We start from the raw sequence: 19,299 nt of genomic DNA, 5'->3' as shown, positions 1-19,299 counted from the left end.
GATCATGGCCAAAGGGAGGGGAGGAAAGGCTAGACATAGCATAAGGAAACTGTTGGAGCAAGTCATGGTGCTGTGGTTGACTAAGCAATGACTCAGGGGAATCGAGCATCAGATACTGCCCTTTGACTTGGGACCTTCGCTCCCCAGGCAGGTGCTTTTAGTTTTCTCCAGGCCAGTCCCTAGAGTACATAAAGGCTGATGGAAAGTTCTGGCTTCTTCCTTTCTGCTGGTTTGAAGTGCCCCTACCCCGATCTCCTGGGATGGCTGCCAGTCCCTGTCACCCATATCATCCTGGTTTTTGCTCCTGCACTATCCCTCCAACACTTACAGACTTTCTGGTTTAGGCTTTTCTTTCCATCTCTTGAGCTCCCCAGGGTGGTTTTGAACCATCATATTTCCTGACTTCAATGCCTGCATGAGCCCCCACTTGCTGGCTCTGTAGCTACTCCCTCTCCCAACTGACTTCTGGAATTCACTCTCCAGATCTTGCTTTCTCAGGCTTGATCTTCTGCTGGTGACTGCTATGGAAGTAGATACCTAGGACTATGTACAGGACTACTGTTGGCAGATCCTTGGGAAGGTCCTCAGGGATCAGGGCTCCATTGCTGACTAGAACTAATTGATGATCCCAATAGTGGTGGTATTAGGGGCTATTCCTATGGTACACTGTGAGACCATGCAACTGCCATGATTTTTCCCGAGTTGAAACACCCAGTGGTTTTGGTATATTGGTCCGGATGCCTTTGTTAGGGCTTATCAAGAATTCTGTGTACAGGGGCGCCTGGGTGGCTCAGTGGGTTAAGCCTCTGCCTTTGGCTCAGGTCATGATCTCAGGGTCCTGGGATGGAGCCCTGCATCAGGCTCCCTGCTCAGCAGAGAGCCTGCTCCTCCCCCACCCACCACCTACCTCTCTGCCTACTTGAGATCTTGCTCTGTCAAATAAATAAATAAAATCTTTGAAAAAAAAATTCTGTGTACACTTGGGACCAGCCTATGAAGCTGTCCAGGAAGTGGTTTTAGTGGATTCAGGGTAGGTGGGGTGGGATGGGTAATATGAATCAATAGAGCACAGCATCCCTAAAAGGGGGCCCCTGAAGCCACTAGGGTTTCTTCCACAAGGGCTAATAACCCTAAATCTTCAGTCATACCCTTCTAGTGTCCATCGACTGCATGTCAGAGACCGTATGAGCAAGATGAGCCCCCCATTTGGCTCAGGCACAGAGTTTTTAGACTGTGTTTCTTTACAGAGACATAAAATACAGAAAGAACAGATTTTGGCTCTCTGCATAATTCACTTCCAAATCTAATCTATTGGATACTGAATAGTTCAGGAAGGAGATAACAGTTTACCAGTCCTACCCTTTCCATACCCAAGCTTTATCTTGTTCCATTCTTCCTTACATACCTGTGGCCTCTTCCTCAGGACCCGTCTGTTTTGTGAATGTCTTCAGAATCTTAGCAAACGATCCTTTCTTGGCCAGCAGAGAGCTGTAGGATCCCTTCTCCAAGATGGTGCCATGCTCCAGAACCACGATCTCATCCACTTGGGGAAGAAAGTGAACGCTATGCGTAACCAAGAGTCGAGTCTGAAAGAACAACAGTGGGTTGTACCATCGCCTTTCCTTAGTGAGACGCTCTGGCCACCACCATCCTTGGCTTGCTCTTAAAAAGGAAAGAAACTAACCTCCCACTAACTATGGGTAGCTAACTTCCAATTACCCAGAATGTCTATCACCTTCCTTGACTTGCTCTTAAAAAAAAAAAAAAAAAAAGAAGAAGAAGAAGAAGAAAGAAAGAAAGAAAGAAAGAAGGAGGAGGAGGAGGAGAAGAAGAAAAGAAAAACAGTCATCTTAATTCTGTTTCAAAGTAGAGCTGGGTTTCAAAATGTAGCCCTGACCACCTAATCTCTTTTCCTTCCTCTTTCCTTTCCAGCACCTCATCCTAACACCAGACCCTGTGTGTAAGATGAGACTCCTTCCCTAGTGGATATATTCAGTTATTTTCTGTAGTGATATGCGGTTTTCCCTACACACATTCTTCCAGCTTCCTAGGAGCTTAGGAATGTTACTTGCGATCAAAGCCTATCAGTATAACTGATGCATACAAACCAAATAACTAGCTAACTAACTTCCCCTTCAAATAACCAGCTAACCGACTAAACTAACAAGAGCTGCTCAGATTCTTTCAGCACGTTAGAGACAAGGCAGGGGCATCCAACTTTGTCTTCAGCCCAGGCCCTCCCTGGTGCGGGAGAGTTGGCATCCCTTGTATTCCTGAGTACTTGTGAACCACACTGACCAAGGACGCAGAGACTCCAGTCAGAGAAAGAAAAACGCTCATGGATCAGTAATGTGTTTCAGACAGGGGATGGGGTTGATATGGGCCTCTGGAGAGAGGACCCAAGCCACTGCCTCTGTTCTCTACCTCATGACCCCACAGAGACCAGATCCCTCATATCTAGAAGACCCAGGAAATGCTCACCCTCCCAGTCTCAGCTCAAAGCCAAGTCTTCTGGGAGCCTTTCCTGAGTCCCCAGGTAAGACTTGGGACTGTCTTACCTGGGGACTAATGGTTCTATTGTAGTTTGTATAGACTGCCATTAAAATAATTCTTGTATTATTATTATTGTTCGCTTTTCTGTATGTCTTCCCATTAGATTCTATGTTTACTTGAAAGCAGGGACCAGGCCTTTTCACGTGTGTATGCCCAGTCTTTGCAGCAAGTCAGTCACGGGGTGGTACACGGTTCATGAATAAATGGGGCCAAGAGGACTTATAGACAGGAGCCAGAACCAGGAGTAGAATGGAGAGTGAGCTCCTGTTGACTCGCCGATCCAAAGAGGCAAAGGGCCTCAGTGGGACAGCAGCCCACCTATCCTGACCGGCAGCAATCGAAAAGTCTTGAAAGAAACAGGCCAAACACAGATGGGAGTTTTACTGACCAATGCTCAGGGAGCTATTTTTGACAGCCCTCATTCTACACTTACTGCTGGGGAGGAACACGATCAAATCCTCGAGGGGATCTGTCAGCCCCTTCCCCTTTCAGGCCGCCATGTCCGGGAAGATGTGCTAAGTGGCCCATGGTAAGAAAAGCCAAGTCTTCACCTACCACGGGCCCTTCTCACTTGTTCTGGCTGCCTCATCGGTGCTGTCTCTCAGGAGCGTTGTGAGAACCAAGTGAGGAAGTGCAGTCAAAGTACTTAGCACCAGCCTGGGACATAACGAATACTCAAGAAATGTTGGCTCTTTATGTTTAGGTTGAGTCATCCCTTCCAGGCACAGCATTCCTACATGCTGTGGGGGATCTGGGGAAGCGCCTTCATAGAGCAGAGCGCTAAAACCTGCAGGATGACCTCTGTCCCACCAGTGAGGTGACTTGTGGGGTCCTCTGGGAGGTTTTCAGACGATTCAATTCCATTCTGACACTGACTTCCTGGAATTAGCACAAACCACACAGCTTACGGGCTCGGGCCCATGAGATGGACCTGATCTCGGATACTGGCTGGAATTCTTGCGCCACCCATACTTCTGACCAACCAGCTATAAAGCCCCTTCCTCGTGAACAATAACTTGCTAGAGTGGCTCACAGATCTCCAGAACACACTTCGGTTTGTCAGCTCGTTGTAAAGGACACGACTCAAGAAGAGTCAAATGGAAGAAATGCAAACAGAGCAACATATGGGGGTGTGGGGAGCACCTGAGGGCCTCCCCTGCTCTCACCAGCTGGGCCATCCTCTCAGGACCTTTGCTGTGCTGACACCAATCCAGAAGCCCTTTGAATCCCATTGTCCACAGATTTTTGTAACCCAGTCTTCAGGCCCTCCCTCCGTCCCCAGAGGTTTGTAGGTGGGGCTGAAAGTTCTAACCCACCTATCACCTGGGCTTTCTCTCCAACAGCCCTGTCCTGAAGCGGTCGAGGGAACACATCCTAAGTCACTCCTCAGGCTTATGAACAGAAACCACTCCTAGTATTATTACTTAGCAAAGTCCAAGGGTTAGGGGGTCTGTGCCAGGACCTGGGGACAAAACCCAAACATATTCCTTATTATACCGCAGGTCTCAAAGAGCCTTCTATCACAATCGATCATCCTAAGAGGCTCAATGTCAGAGCTACAGAACAAGGCTCCAATCAGACAGTTCTGGCACAGGCCATGACCTCAAGTTGGAAGCTTTCATGGGTCCTTGCCTGGGAGACCAGTGTGACACTGTATGTCCTCAGCAGCCTAGGAGGCAGATAAGTAAGGAAATTTACTTCAGGACAGCTGCAGTCCAAGGACATGTGTCTCCCCACCCCACCCCCCACGCCAATGTCTTCTTTGCTTTAAATAATTTCTCACCTTGCCTTTCAATAGGCCATTGGGACCCAAGACCTTATTGAAAATATGTTTTCCCACATGAGCATCCACGGCCGACAGGGGGTCATCCAGAATGTAGATGTCTGAATTCTGATAGGTAGCTCTGGCCAGGCTGATCCGCTGCTTCTGACCCCCACTGAGATTTATACCCTGAAGAATAAAATAATTTCTGTTAAGCACTACTCCACAGTTCTGCCTTTGCAGACACTATTCGTTAAGGAGGGGAAAGGAAGCGATTTCCCCCCATAAGTTATCAAGGACTTTAAAATCTTATAGGTTCCTTTATATAAGTAAGTAACTTAGATTCAAATACATTACTTCAAATACATACTGCCCAATTATTAAATGTAGGCCCAAATTACCATTTTCTTTTAAGATTTTATTTATTTATTTGCAGAGACATGGAGAGAGAAGGAACACAAGCAGGAGGAGTGGGAGAGGGGAAGCAGACTTCCCACTGAGCAGAGAGCCCGATGTGGGCCTCTATCCCAAGACCCTGGGGTCATAACCTGAACCGAAGGCAGAGGTTTAACCCACTGAGCCACCCAGGCGCCTACCATTTTCTATTATATGATTTACTTATGAATTTTGTATCCATCCCCATGGGAATGTAAAACTAGATCAGGGCAGATTTTCTCTATTTAACTCACAGATATAAATCCAGCACTTAAAATAGTGTGTGGCACATAGTAGGTCCTCAGTAAATGTATGTTGAATTAATGTACAAAATCATTCTTGAGCCATATCTTCATTAATCTGCTAATATCTGAAGATCCTTGTCCCCCAAAGGCTGCTCTATTCATTGTTAGTAATAGGGAGGAAAGTTGAAAACACTCTAAATACATAACCAGTTATGCTGTGACCATATAATGGATAAAGTCATTAAGAATCTGTTTTTAAGAAAGGCATTAATAACCTGAGAAAATCATTCACACTAAATTTCTAAGCATGCGAAGGAGATTATCGGACCTTTCTCTGGGCCTCACTCATATCCGGAGGTAGAGTTAGGACACAAGTTCTGGTCCTGCCTCTCTGCTCCTCCCCCTGTGAGGTCAGCCTTGAGCCAGGCACTGGTTGGTTAGCCTCTCAGACCCTCATCAGCTTTCTTTTAGATGACACAACTCTGATATTTGCTTCCAGCTACAAATTTTTAATTTTCAAATATTGTATAAACTCATGTTTTCTGGTGTTTGTTCCAACCTGACTATGCAAACCGGCCAGCTCTTGTCCTCCCATCCTCTCCACCATCCTCACTTTTTTGCCTTTGCTATTTCTTCACCCTTCAAGGTCCCTTGGGGTTCCAAGTACCTTCTCTCCAATCTCAGCCAGGTCTCCTCCAGGCAGTACTTCCAAGTCTTGCAGGAGGGCACAGGCCTCCAGAATCTGCTGGTATCTCTTTTCATTGAACTCGGATCCAAAGAGGATGTTGTCCTTTATGGTGCCATTCTGGATCCAGGATTGCTGGGGGACATAGGCTATGGTGCCCTAGATGGGAAGGATCAGAGCATGTGACAGTCATCTCTCCAGAAATGCAGGGTTGGAGGAAGGAATAGGAGGATGGAGAAGAAAAAACAGAACTTGGATTTGAAAAGATGAATGTTAGGCATCTGATATTTATAAATGTGCTTGTATGTATTGTAGCAACAAGGGAGAAAGATTTGAGACCCTATTCTTCATTTACCCCTCCCCGCCTTTTTTACTATCACTTTGTAGTCATGATCCCCAAAACTGGGGGATGAATGCACATGCTGCTCCTAGAACAGGGGTTTTTTTGTTTGTTTTTTAAAGATTTTATTTATTTGACAGAGAGAGATCACAAGTAGGCAGAGAGGCAGGAAGAGAGAGAGGGGGAAGCAGGCTCCCCGCTGAGCAGAGAGCCCGATGTGGGGCTCGATCTCTGGACCCTGGGATCATGACCTGAGCCAAAGGCAGAGGCTTTAACCCACTGAACCACCCAGGTACCCCAAACATTTTTTTTTTTTTTTTTTTTTAGTCAGTCCCCAGTGAGTTTCCTAAGACCAACAGAGGGCTAACACTGACACAGGAGATAATATAGATGATATTTTAGGAAGAACCAAGAGATTTGAATTTCGGTGCAGGCTGATGCATGAAGCAGATCATGTCCAAAGAGAGATGGAGCCTGACAAAGGCTCCCTGAGCAGGGAGCCTGGTGTGGAACTCGATCCCAGGATCCTGGGATCGTGACCCAGGATCTTGAAATTTTTGAAATTCTCTCTCTCCCTTTCCCTCCACCTGCCCTATCCCCGTTCACTCACATGCCCTCTAAAGTAAAGAAATCGTTTTTAAAAAGAAGCTGGGAAACAGATTTTAATCTATAGAGTCTGTTCTGCTATACTGCATGTTTATTTAATGTAAATTAGCTCATAAGCGATTGGTAAATCAGGGAATAATGTCAGGATAATGTGAAAGAAGCGTTAGTTCTTAATTTTCTAAGCATGTCAGTATCAGGCAACCGGGGCAAGGTCTCTCCTAATTAGAAAGAAACGCTTGGCAATATACGAAGATCTTAAGGAAAAAAGCTAAAAAGCTTATTGACTTTTTTTTTGTTTTTTGGATGCAAGTAGTGACTGGTTAAATGATTCCAAGTACCTGTAATTTCCCCCAAATTTAACTCTCTGGGGAAGCAGAGAGTGCTAATGAAGCTACTATGAAAAGATTTCTTCTCTGTTTAAAAAAACTGATGAAGATATCTACACCTGGTATCAAGCTTCTGTATTGGAAGCAGTGCCTCAAAGACCAAGCTCTCGAAGGAGGAGGTAGGCAGTCCAGGGCTAACTGCGATGCTGAGTGTAATTTACAATGTTGCTGTTTTAATTGTTATTGTTATTAGTTTTGTTGGTATCCTGGTTACAGAGTTACTTTTTTTTTTTTTTTTTAAGATTTGAGAGAGAGAGAGAGAACACAAGCAGAGGGAGAATCAGACTCTCCACTGAGCAGGAAGCCCGATGTGGAACTCGATCCCAGGACCCTGGGATCATGACCTGAGCTGAAGGCATGAGAAAGCACACTTAACCAACTGAGCCACCCAGGTGCCCCAAAAGTTATGTAAATTTTTAATGATGCTTTTAGAAACACAGATAAAGCAGAACTTCCTATACTTTGAAGGGAGAAGGCTCTGTTTAAGTTTTCAAAGTTAAGTATACATATGGGAATCACCTGGGGACCTCATTAAAAACTCAGGTTTCAGTGCACCTGGGTGGCTCAGTTGGTTAGGAGGCTGCCTTCGGCTCGGGTCGTGGTCCCAGGGTTCTGGGATTGAGCCCCGCATAGTGTTCCCTGCTCGGCGGGAGGCCTGCTTCTCCCTCCCCTACTCCCCATGCTTGTGTTCCCTCTCTCACTGTGTCTCTCTCTGTCAACTGAATAAATAAAATCTTTAAAAACAAACAAACAAACAACAAAACAAAACAAAAAACCAAAAACGCAAAACCCTGCAGGTTTCCAGAATCTACCCCGGAGTTTGAATCTATGTGTGGAGTAGGGCAAAGATCTACAGTTTGCAAGTCTAACAAATGTCCGTAAGACAGCACCAACAGCAAGACAACAACAGTGGTTAGCAGATTCTCCTCCTCAGTGCATTCTCCCAAACAAGAAAGCAGCACTAAGTGGCCCACACTTGAATGTCAGAACTCTTCTCCTTGGCATCCACTCTCACCTTGATGGTGATGTGCCCATGGACATTTTCCATTTCTCCCAGCATGGCTGACATCAAGGATGACTTCCCAGAGCCCACAGTGCCCACCACAGCCACCAGCTGGCCTGGCATAATGTCCAGGTTCACACTGAAAGAGAGAAGAGCATTTGAAGGAAGTGGAGGGAGTTATTCAAGAGTAGTTCAGGCTGCTTCTCAGACTCTCCATGGGAAGTCTGGCATTAGGAAACTTCTCCTCAAGATTGGAAAATTTGTCTTGAATATAGAAGACCCTGAAATGCTTCTTTAATACTTTTTTTTTTAAGCTCTAAAGGGCTAGAGAGTGAACCCTATCTTACCCAACTATATGAGCTCTTTGTACCATTATAGCTTTCAACTGGAAAAATTCTCTTAGCACCAACATGGTACCATTGAACAAGACCTTAATGGGAGTCTGGAGACCGGAGTTTGAGTCTCAACTCTGCTACCGCTAAGCTGTGTGATCTTGGAAAGTCGCTTCATCTGGACCCTCATTTAAGGACTAATGGGGTTGGAATAGATCCGTGTTTCCCAAACTTGGTTATTCGACAAGAATAGCCATTCAGGGGGACACTTGCTGAAAGCACACATTCCCTGCCCTGTCCCCTGGAGATCTGGCTGTGTCTGGCTGGGGAGGAGCACTCACTGGCCTGGACTCCTATGAACTCTGTGCCCAGCCTGTTTTTGAGTCCCTGGAATATTTGGAACATCGGGCTCTTGCTCACAATCTTTCTGAACCTGCCCGTTGCTAGTAAAAGTCTAAAAGAAGTTCAGCTCAAAGTGGGAGCTCTGTCCAGTCTTCTCTTTGCAAAGGAAGGCTTTCGGGTTGGGAGGGTTCAGAGGAGGGGCTCTTGGCCTGATGCCTCCTGGGGCAGGCTCCAGAATCCATAGGAAAGGCTGTAGAAATAAGAAGTGTGGCAAGTCCTAGGTGTAACAGGGAGAAGATAAGGTTTGCTGGGTCGGGAAGGAAGATCTGGCCTGCACAGGCTTCCTGGGTATCGTGTGTGCTGTGTTCAGTGCCGCTGGATATATGCCGTGTATTTCACCCTGTGTAGACAGTGTTTTCTCCTGTCAGACAGCCCTATGATACAGTTAAATTCATAAATTAGGCCCAGTAAGAGATTCACAATAACTAACAAGATAGAAAAATTGGAACAATATAGTGTAAGAAAAGGCATGTGAATGAGGTCTTGCTCTCTTACGGTACCGCACGCACCCTTCTGATGATGCAAGATCAGACAAGGCCTACCTGAAGAGCTGAAGGGAGGTGAATAATGTCAGTGCTGTGACCCAGCGTTAGGCTATTACTGACCTTCAGACTGTTGGTCAGAAGGAGGATCACCTCCTTCCAGACCAAGGTTGACTGCAGGTAACCGAAATCATGGAGAGCAAAACTGTGGATAAGGGAACTCCTGGGCGAGCAGCAGCATGGCAGGAAAGGGTGGGCTTAGGGCAGAGGAGGTGGGATGCGGAAATGGGTTATTTAGATGTAAAACTCAAGTTGAAGCTTAGTTAGAGGCAGTCCCATTGTTCATTGGGGGGAAAGAAGCCATATTCTTGGTTACTATTCTTGAACGAATGGATAAAATGAAATTGATTTTGGATTCTTGTGTGTCTCCTTTACCATACCCAGAGCCCTAGGCCACTTGCCAATGCTGCGCTCCCTCCATCCACAGTCTGGAGTACTTCACGGGTTCTTAGCTGGAGGCGTTCAGCCTCAAGGAAGACAGCGGGGAGTCAGAGGCAGTTACAGGGAAAGAGGCTCAGGATTTTGCCGTCAGCTCGTCCCTCCAGGGATTAGCCTATACTGAACATGGGCACATAGCCCATTTCCCACGTGCCCTATTACGTGGAATCTTCCAAGAACAGGACTGGCAAGGGAAATCCCGAAGAACAACAATACGGAAAGGAGGCAACTCACTCTTGGATTGTGGCTTCCGAGTCCTGGTCCCAGGTAAAGGAGGCCTCTGAAAACTGCACAGCTTTGTCTGTGGAGAAGAAGGCCCTCTCTTTTAGTCCCATGGAGATCCCCATGTGTCTGTCTGCCCCTCCTCAGCTCTCACATGTCCATCTTCGCTTCCTTCGACGGATCCTGAGGTCACCTCTGTCAGGTGCTGGCTCCCCTATTAACAAGGGCAAAGGGTAACTCCCGCGGTGAGACCAAAGATGGCCCACCAACAAAGGCCCTTTTGCTCAGATTTCCAGACCTGTCAGGACCCAGATTCCAGACTTGCAGACGCTCTGGGTACATTCTCAGGCCCTCTGTTGCCTTGTGTCCTGGTAAAAAAATTCCACCTCCAGACAGAAATCTGGCCACTCCCTGCATTCCAGACACACAGCTTGCTCTGGCCATGGCAGCCCCCAGGCCTCAGACCTTCAGAACCTGCGTATGTTCTTCCCTACCTTCCCCAGTTCACATGCTTGGCTCTATCCTGACTTTTGTATCTTTTGCAGGACTCCCTGCTCACCCCCACAGTAGCTGGCCCAGCTCAGTTTAGCAATCTGGCTAAGTGCTCTAAATGAAAACAGAATTTAAGTAAAAACAGTAAGCTTATTATGCAAATGTAGGTTCAAGGCAAACCCCCGGTTCTCCCTGTCAATCAGTTGGCTGCCCCTAAGCCCCCCAATATCAATGTGCCAGTGCTGTGAAGTAGTGTGGGGAACAACTTCAGAATTCCTCACCGAAATTGCAGTCACGGCGAATGGCGGAGGTATCCAAGTCATCCCCTCCCAAGTACTTTTCTAGCCGGTCTCTGGAAACACTGGCCTAGGGAAGGACACAAAGCATCTGAAGAATAAAATATCCAATGACAAGCACAAGCAGGGAGAGGATTTTGACTTTGTCATCAGCTCTGGAGGTGGAAGCAGTGCCAACTTGCCAGGCTGCTCGCCAGGCGCCACAGTGGGCACCTCAGACCCACCAAAGACTCAGCCACACCTCAGCCTTGGGAGACAGAAGGCAATTAAGATGTTCTGTTCCACCCCTTTAGAAAACTCGGGGGTCAACTCTATGGCCATCTCTCCAATTTTTGGACCCAGTTTCAGAAACCATCTTCTGTCTTCTTCTAAGACAAAACCCTAACTTCTGTTTGGTTTTGGTAACTGGGCCCCTGATGTGCTCTTCTGTAATGGAGTTCCTGCCTTGGGCTCATCCAGCGTCCTAACTGAGCCACCACTGGGACCCTTTATAGAGGAACTGGCCATGGCACCCCAGAGACCTTACAAATATCCACACGGCCCAGGTTTAAACTACAGCTGACCTAGGTTGTGCGGGGGAGAGGGTAGGGAGAGAGTGGTAGGGTTATGGACACTGGGGAAGTTATGTGCTACGGTGATTGCTGTGAAGTGTGTAAACCCGGCAATTCACAGACCTGTACCCCTGGGGCTAATAATACATTATGTTAATAAAACAAAACAAAACAAACTACAGCTTACCTAAGCACTGGCAGAACACCCTGTGGTCTCCTGAAACAGGAGAACTTGGGAGGATGCCCGGCAGCTCTTACAAGGACATTTGTCACTTGCCTCCCTATTCCCAGGGGGCCTGCCAGGAGACGGTTTCTCATTACCGCCTGGGTTCTAGTGAAGTTGCGGACTGTCTGCCTCACCCGCTCCTCTGAGGGCAGCTGCCGTGTGGGTCAGCGCCTCAGACAGGAGTGCCCCACTGCCCATGGTGCGTGGTCAGCCAGCCCCCTTCATGTCTTAGTCATCCTGTGAGACATGGAACGCAGGGAGCAGAAACCTCTCCTGATCTTGCTTTTGCGATCCATGTAAGAAGCTATCTGAATCTAAAAAGGACCTGCAGTTTCTTCATCAGCCAAGTTAGTCAGCCTTTTTTTCTTTTTTCTTTTCTTTCTTTCTTTCTTTCTTTTTTTAAAGATCTTATTTATTCATTTGAGACAGAGAGATACAGAGAGAGCATGAACAGGGGAGATGCAGAGGGAGAGGGAGAAGCAGACTCCCTGCTGGGCTGGGAACCCCATGTGGGGCTTGATCCCAGGACCTGGAGATCATGACCTGAGCCAAAGGCAGACTTAACCATCTGAGCCACCCAGGTGCCCATTGGTCAGCCTTTCTTAACACCCTCTGGGACAGGGAGTTCTTAAACTCGTCATTCTTACAGACTGAAGCCAGGCACCCCTGAGGTCAATGCACGTCACCACATTCCATCTTCCTGGCCACGTCACTAGTCTACCACCCACCCCACGAACATTCTCCTGAGGGCTGATACCCGGTGCATCTCACGGACTGTGCTCACTCTTCAGGAGCGCGACTCTCCCTCCAGCCCGTCTGAGGCCTCTCAAACTCCAAACTCATGAACTACATTCAGTTTTACCACCACATGGCTTCATGCAGAGAGAATCTTTTCTTTCCCTTTGTGCCGTATTTCCCTAATGCTGTATAAATTACCACCCCCCTCCCCCCTGCCAAGGCCTTGGAAAAATGTGGGGGAAACTGGGCTGAGGAAAAAGGCTTAGGAATATTCCAGGTATCAGGGCTCATCATCATTCTCTCACTAAAAGCCTTCACTACCATTGTCTCCCTGTGAGTAGAGGAGATTGGTATGATTCTCCCCATTTTATAGTCAGATAAACTAGGGCTCTGAGAGCTTGTGATTTTAATAAGACCAAACTTGGTCTCCAGAGACCAAAGAAATCTCTCTGATCAAAAGTTCACCCACGGAAGCTGGAAGTGAGCTACGACAGGCCAGTTATTTTGGAAAGTAAGGCTTTTAACCAGAGATAATCAGTTAGCAGGGAGAGATCCTACCCACCTGGAGAATGGAGGAGATTACCAGGGGAAACATGCTCAGGGGAAAGCGCAGGATATTGAAGAGGGTGATGGAGGTGAAGGCCTTTTCTGCATCCAAAATATTATTGCTATCCACCAGAGTGTAAACTGAAAACGTGATCACAGACACCTGGAAAAGCAAGGTCATGAGGAATTCATTCCGCACCGGTTTCAAGCAGTCTTATGCTAAGTCTCGGGAACACAGTCTATTAGAGTTGAAGCAGTCTTGGGGATGATTATCTCCACCTTCTTGTGTTACAAACGAGAAAGCTGAGTCCAGAGAAGAGGAAATATCTTGCCTGGGGTCACAGGTCAATTAATAGTATTGCTGGGACCACAGTTCGGGTCTCCCGGCTCGCTTTTTGGTGTTCCTTCCTGCTCTAGACCCACACAGCCTCCTCAAGAAGATAAGACACACTGCTCTGCAAACCATTCCTGGATGCCACCTTCATGCAGACCATCCTGGAAACGTGCTCTGGGCGGACAGACCACCAAATTGTACACCAGGTTGAAACTGGGGGGCATGAGGTAGGAATAGCAGCTTTGGGAAGTTGAGGAGGGGGCGGAGCTCCCTGGCTTTCAGGGTCAGGCCTAAGGGCACTGGGCAGTCTATCTAGAACAGACCTTCCTTTTCAGGAAGCTGATCCAACCCACTGATTCCTGTTACTCACCAGGACTGGAGTCAAGTATAAGAGAAACACCATCAGGGACTGCATCTGCCCAAAGGTCAGCAGGTTCTTGAGCTCTTTCTTCCGAAGTGCATGAACTTGGTTTTTGAATGAAGGTTCCCAGGCAAAATATTTCAAGATCTAATAGGATAGAAAACGGCACAGCTCACACTGTTGCCCCAAAAGGACACCAGGTAGATCTCATCTGCCCAGATTTTAGGATATGCTCTCCAAAATGGGGGACAGAGGGTAGAAATCCACATTATAAAGTACGATTATAGAAAGGTGGGTTACATCTATTGACAACCTATGTATAAAAACGGTTTATACACATTATCTTACTTAATCCTTGTAACAACCTTAGTGAGATCGATTGTCCCAGTTTGCTGGGTTTAAAGGGGTTGCTCAAGACGTGGGATCTCAGAGTGCTAACCCCAGAAAGTTCTGGGCAAACCAGGGAGAGTCCCCTACTTTTGTAGAATTATTGTATCAATTTTAGTGATAGGGAAACAGGTTGAAGAATCTACTTAATTTGCCCAAAGTTACCAAGCTAGCAATGTAAGAGCTGAGACTCCAAGCCAGGGCTATCTTTTCATTTACTACATTCAGCAGAAAGGCATATGATAGCTCTGTGTAGAGAAATATCAGGGAGTTGAAAGAGGCCTCTGCATTCTAACACGTGTGGTGATGAGCACGGAGTGTTACGGGCAATTAATGAGTCATTAAACACTACATCAAAAATTAATGATGTACTATATACTAGCTAACTGAACATAATTAAAAAAAAAGAGGCCTCTGTTTCATTTTCAAGAAGTTTAGGGTAATGCTTAGATTTCTGAATTCAAAACAACACAATTATTAAAACATAACTTCTTAGTGATCTTTGCAGGAGGAAATGCACTATTTTGAAAGCTGGCCAAATGGAGGGAAAGAAGTAAGCATTTACCCCACCTGTCCTATACAAACTTTACTTTAGGGTAACCAACTAGTTGATTAAAGATACTTCTTCATTAAAGAATTCCAGCTAATCAATGCCAAAGGAGTAATAGAATTAAAATTTTAATCTTTTGCTACTACTAATAGATCAAGGCAATGAACTTTTTTTTGTTTAAAGATTTTATTTATTTGTCAGAGTACAAGCAGAGGGAATAGCAGGCAGAGGGAGAGGCAGGCTCCCCGCCAAGCAAGGATCCCGATGTGGGATTCAATCCCAGCACCCTGGGATCATGACCTGAGCCAAAGACAGACGCAGACGCTTAACCAACTGAGCCACCCAGGCTTCCCAAGGCAATGAACTTTTTTTTTTTTTTAAGGATTTTTTAATTTATCTGACAGATAGAGAGCACCAGTAGGCAGAGAGGAAGGCAGAGAGAGAGAGGGGGAAGCAGGCTCCCTGCCAAAGATCATTCTCTCTACTTTTGTGTGCGTTTGACAATTTCTACAGTAAAACATAAAACAAAAGAAACTACTGAAGGTAAATAAGCAGAAATCAAGATTCGAAAGAGGGCCTGAAACAGCTGGGAGAAGCCTGGAGACCTGGAGATTTGTGGGCAGAGGAGTCAGGGGTCCTGTGACACCCCTCAGTCCCCAAGGGGGCATCCACCACCCCAACAGCCTCGGTGAAGGCCGCCACCCCATGGGGCTGCCATTTTACATGGAGAGCCACCCGTACCCCCTCCACTTCTCACCTTCATCCCACTGAGAATTTCATTCATGATCTTTAGCCGTTTGTCCTTATTTTTCATATTTTTTACCTGCCAGGAAAAAGTAAAACAAAACAACTTCCTCGTGAGAAGGTCCAGATTTGGCACGAATGCTAGGTCTTGCTGGCGGCACTGTGGATGTCACTTGGTAAGAACTGGAGGAGCCCGGTGACAGGATGCAAGTCTCCCCCCACCTCCCACCCCCTTTGCCCAGGCTGCTCCTGCCACACCCATCTTCGTTCTGATCCTTAAAACATGTTTTATTAAATATTAATATTTTTATTAAATATATTTTAATAAATATATTTATTTATTAAATAAATAATATAATAATTATATATATATTTTTTTGCCTGGCTTGCCTCTTCCCAGGGTGTACTTCCCGGGGTTTGCTCCTTCACAGTCAGGTTCCTGCTATTTGCAGTTGAACTCAGAGGTACCTTCCTCACAGCCCTTCCCTGACCCCGTAATCTAAAACCACCACCCATTTGCTTGCTCTCCTATCACCCCATTTCATTTTCTTCATCGTATTAATGACCTGATAGATTTCCTGTTTACTTCTGTTGATGGCCTGACTCTCCACCCTAAGGAAAACATAAGCTCCACAAGACCAAGCGCTTTGGTCTAATTTAATGCCCTGATCCCAGAATAGTATGTACCATAAATCTTTTAAAAAGAATTCTTTGTAACTAAAGGAAGGCAAAGTGAAGAGTGAATACATCACCTTCACCATGGAGCCCTAGGATTTCTGGCAGATCACAGGACTGCGCACAGGGAGCCCTGACCACTGGTAGTAGCTGGGCTGATTGCCAAGAATTAGGCTTAAAATCTGGGTCACTCATGCATCTGCTCTGAATGACTGCTCTGTCCTGCTGTGATAAGGAAACAGGACCAATCACCATGACTCTAAGAACAGCCCTGGGGTAGTGGCTGGCTCAGTCAGTGGAGGGTATGACCCTTGATCTCAGGGTTGTGGGTTCAAGCCCCACGTTGGGGGTAGACATTACTTAAAAATAATTTTAAGATGCCCAGCAGAGCAGGCTAGAAGAGTTCTGTGCAGGATCCCTGGGACGCTCTCCCCTCTCTAATCAGGCTCTGCCCTCTCACATGAGTAAAGAGGGAGTACATTTAAGAGTGGCCGAAAGATGAAAAGGGAAGATAGAGAAAGCCATGTTCATGTGGGATGGTAGAATGTCTTCTATCAGCTTTGCCTGCCTAAATGCCCAAGAGTTAGAGTAAGCCCAAGACTTTAGACTTTGAAGAAGGTGACTCGGTTTCTTTACCTGAACAGCTCTGCTCTTGGAGGCAAGTATCCCATTAACTGGAATTAGGAGTATCATCACCCCAACACCCGCTAAGACAGAGGGTCCCAGCTCGGCCCATAGGAAGTAGACGGATAAAGTGATCTGGAGAACATTTGACCACAGCAGATGAAGGTAGCTGGTCACATCCATGAGCTTCTGGGCATCCACAGACATCAGGTTCACTGTTTCTCCAACAGTGTACTGCTTCCTGGCCTGGTTGGATAGGGTCAGCGCCTAAGATAAAGATTGGAATTAGGATCTATGGACAAGGCCAAGGACAACGGGGAGTAAAAAGGAAACTCAAGAAGTGAGAACACAGTAGAAGGATGGGCTCCACATGGACACAACTTTTCCCAGGGGCTCTGCCTTCTTGCCTCCAAATCTTACACACAGTGTTCTCTCATTCTCGATTACTCTTTCAGGTTATTCCAACCTCCCTGAACCCCTTGCCACCCCCTCCCCAACACACACATTTCTTTGCTCAGAAAATTCCCATTCTTTAGTGTCAGTTCAGATGGAATTTACTCTGAGAAGATTTCCTGAGTCTGGGTTAGATGCCGGTACTTCCTGGGTACTCCCAGAACATTCTGGGCTTACCTTTGTCATTACTTTCATCACACTGAACTGCGATTGTTTCACCTTTCTACTTTTCCACCAGATGTAAACGCTGTAAGGACAAGGGCTACATCTGTTCATTTCACTATTGTATTACACGGCACACAGTAGGGCATCAGATACTGAAGGATGACAGGAAGGGAGGAATCACATATTGATTCTGGCCCTTCGGACTTTGGATGTGGCAATGTTATTTGGAGCAATGTTCTTATGAGGAAGTTGCAACCATTTCCAAGAAGGACAGAGATCTTAGCATGAAGAGGAAAGCTGCACGGTTCATGCATATGAAGCAAAACAATTTTCTTATTGTCAGGAACTTGTGGGCAAAATCTAGATGCTGAATCATCTAGCATGGGCTTCTGTTTTCATGTTAGAGAGATCAAAAGACTGACTTCCACAGGTCTGTCACTTACAACAGTGCCTTGCACAAATGTACCCAGCCAAGGGATTTGGCACTTATTCATACCATGCTCACCAAACAACCACCCAGCATGGGCTACATCTTCCTAGAGGAAGGAGAGCCTTATAATTCCCACAAAAGATGGTGTATGGGCTAGGGGTGGTCCTAGGGATCCACAGCCATCCTCGTCTTAATCCACCAAGACACGCTTCTTTGGAACATAACAGGATTCTTGGTTATACAGTAAAATGAGGGAAATTCCCCAAAATCTTAGGCCACCAAGGTTTTAGAGAAATCAGTCGGCTGCTCTGTCTCCCCTTTGGAATGGGAGGGCAAAAACAAACACCTCCTTCCCATGACAAACCAAAAAGCCAAACAAACTAATTACCCGTCAAGGTCATCATTATTCTATTCTGTATAAAATTTCAATGCAGTAGAAGAGACATTAGACATTAGTTTAGTGCCACTAGCCCTTATCTGAGGGCAAGACCTGGTTATGTGATTGTAGGTATTGAAATGATCTAAGCCTTACTTCTCTGTAAAATAGGAAGAATGCAGTTATTTCACAGGACCATGAACAGATAATGGATATTAAAAAATTTTCATAACATTTCATTAATGAAGCATTGTCTAAACCTAGGAAATCAATTTCAAATTCTATCTAAGTAGCAAAATTTATTTGAATGAGAGACTTATTAAGGATTCCATTTTACAAATTCTTTATGGATTGTAACAGTTTAAAACTTGGAATATATTAAGAATCAAAAATAGTGGGAATGAATCACCATGATTGTAAAAGTGTACATTGACAGAAATGGCTGAGATAGCCTGGTTAGGGACCCCCATATCCTGCAAACGGGCAGAAATCCAGTATCTCCAAAAGAAATAAGGGGATTAAAAATTGAGGGGGAGACAAATTCCAGTCTGGACCAGACTTCTGATCTAAAGACATTTTGGACTACCTGTCTGGGTCTCTGGACAAGTCAACATCTGCGAGACAATGACACATTAGTTTTAAGAGACAAACGCAAAGGAGAAAACCAGGAACTGTAACAGAGAAATCACTATGGGATGCTCTAGTGGTCCAAGAAAGAGAGGAAGAAAAAGCAATTGGTGTTTAATGTTCTAGTCTATAGAAAGTCCTATCTCCTCATGTACAATTTTTTCCCTCAGGCTTGTAGTCACTGATGGTAGCTATTCTATTCTCATTTCTTTTCATTTATTTTTTTATTGAGATAGGTTTGATTCTATTTTCAAGGGACAAAATGAGATTTCACCTTGGTATCTGGGACACGAGGAAAATACAGTGGCTCTGAGAAAGTTAAATGTTAAAAGCAACATATCAGAAGGAAGATTAGCAAAATCTTTGTAAAGTCATGGGAATCTTCCCAAGTCTGCAGAACTCAGTAACCAGAGAGCATGTGTGTTTACAAAATGAAAAAGGGAGTCAGGCAGAGAGTGGATGGGCAGATGCTAAAGATGAGAAAAAGCAGTGTCTAAGCAAAAGTGGGGCTGGGGAGATGGAGCCCTGGCCCACAGAGCATTCTAGTCTATGGCAAAATTGTCACCGAGATGGATGCACAAGTCTTACGAACCCAGTTTCACATAGTAGCTAATTTAAATGGTGGTTTTAAGAGTTTTCCATGGGCCAGCACTTTGTTCCTGATCTTCTAGGGTTTCCAATCTTAGTGTATGTGCCACCAAGGGAGAACTCTGATCTTCCATTCTTTCCCAAGGTGCTCTCACTTTGTTGAGAGAGGCAAGAAGAGAGGGACA

General features: G+C 45.8%; 1 protein-coding gene across 1 annotated transcript in view; it reads right to left on the bottom strand.

Annotated features, from left to right (window-relative positions):
* LOC111144894 (ATP binding cassette subfamily C member 2) overlaps window positions 1-19,299 on the bottom strand; it is a 57,625-nt gene that overhangs the window by 19,254 nt on the left and 19,072 nt on the right. Inside the window, exons 10-19 of the mRNA XM_022499481.1 lie at window positions 16,488-16,742; window positions 15,190-15,255; window positions 13,505-13,642; window positions 12,817-12,963; window positions 10,725-10,809; window positions 9,964-10,030; window positions 8,028-8,154; window positions 5,663-5,839; window positions 4,337-4,504; window positions 1,406-1,586 (exon numbers count right to left, since the gene is read on the bottom strand). Of these exons, the coding sequence (XP_022355189.1) occupies window positions 1,406-1,586; window positions 4,337-4,504; window positions 5,663-5,839; window positions 8,028-8,154; window positions 9,964-10,030; window positions 10,725-10,809; window positions 12,817-12,963; window positions 13,505-13,642; window positions 15,190-15,255; window positions 16,488-16,742 (1,411 nt within the window). The remainder of the gene's footprint in view (window positions 1-1,405; window positions 1,587-4,336; window positions 4,505-5,662; window positions 5,840-8,027; window positions 8,155-9,963; window positions 10,031-10,724; window positions 10,810-12,816; window positions 12,964-13,504; window positions 13,643-15,189; window positions 15,256-16,487; window positions 16,743-19,299) is intronic.

This window comes from Enhydra lutris, unplaced genomic scaffold (genome assembly GCF_002288905.1).
Source record: "Enhydra lutris kenyoni isolate GAN:26980312 unplaced genomic scaffold, ASM228890v2 scaffoldscaffold12, whole genome shotgun sequence".
In the NCBI taxonomy this organism is placed as follows: domain Eukaryota; kingdom Metazoa; phylum Chordata; class Mammalia; order Carnivora; family Mustelidae; genus Enhydra; species Enhydra lutris.
Note: the sequence above shows the minus strand (reverse complement) of the source record. Positions and strands in the feature narration are given on the sequence as shown.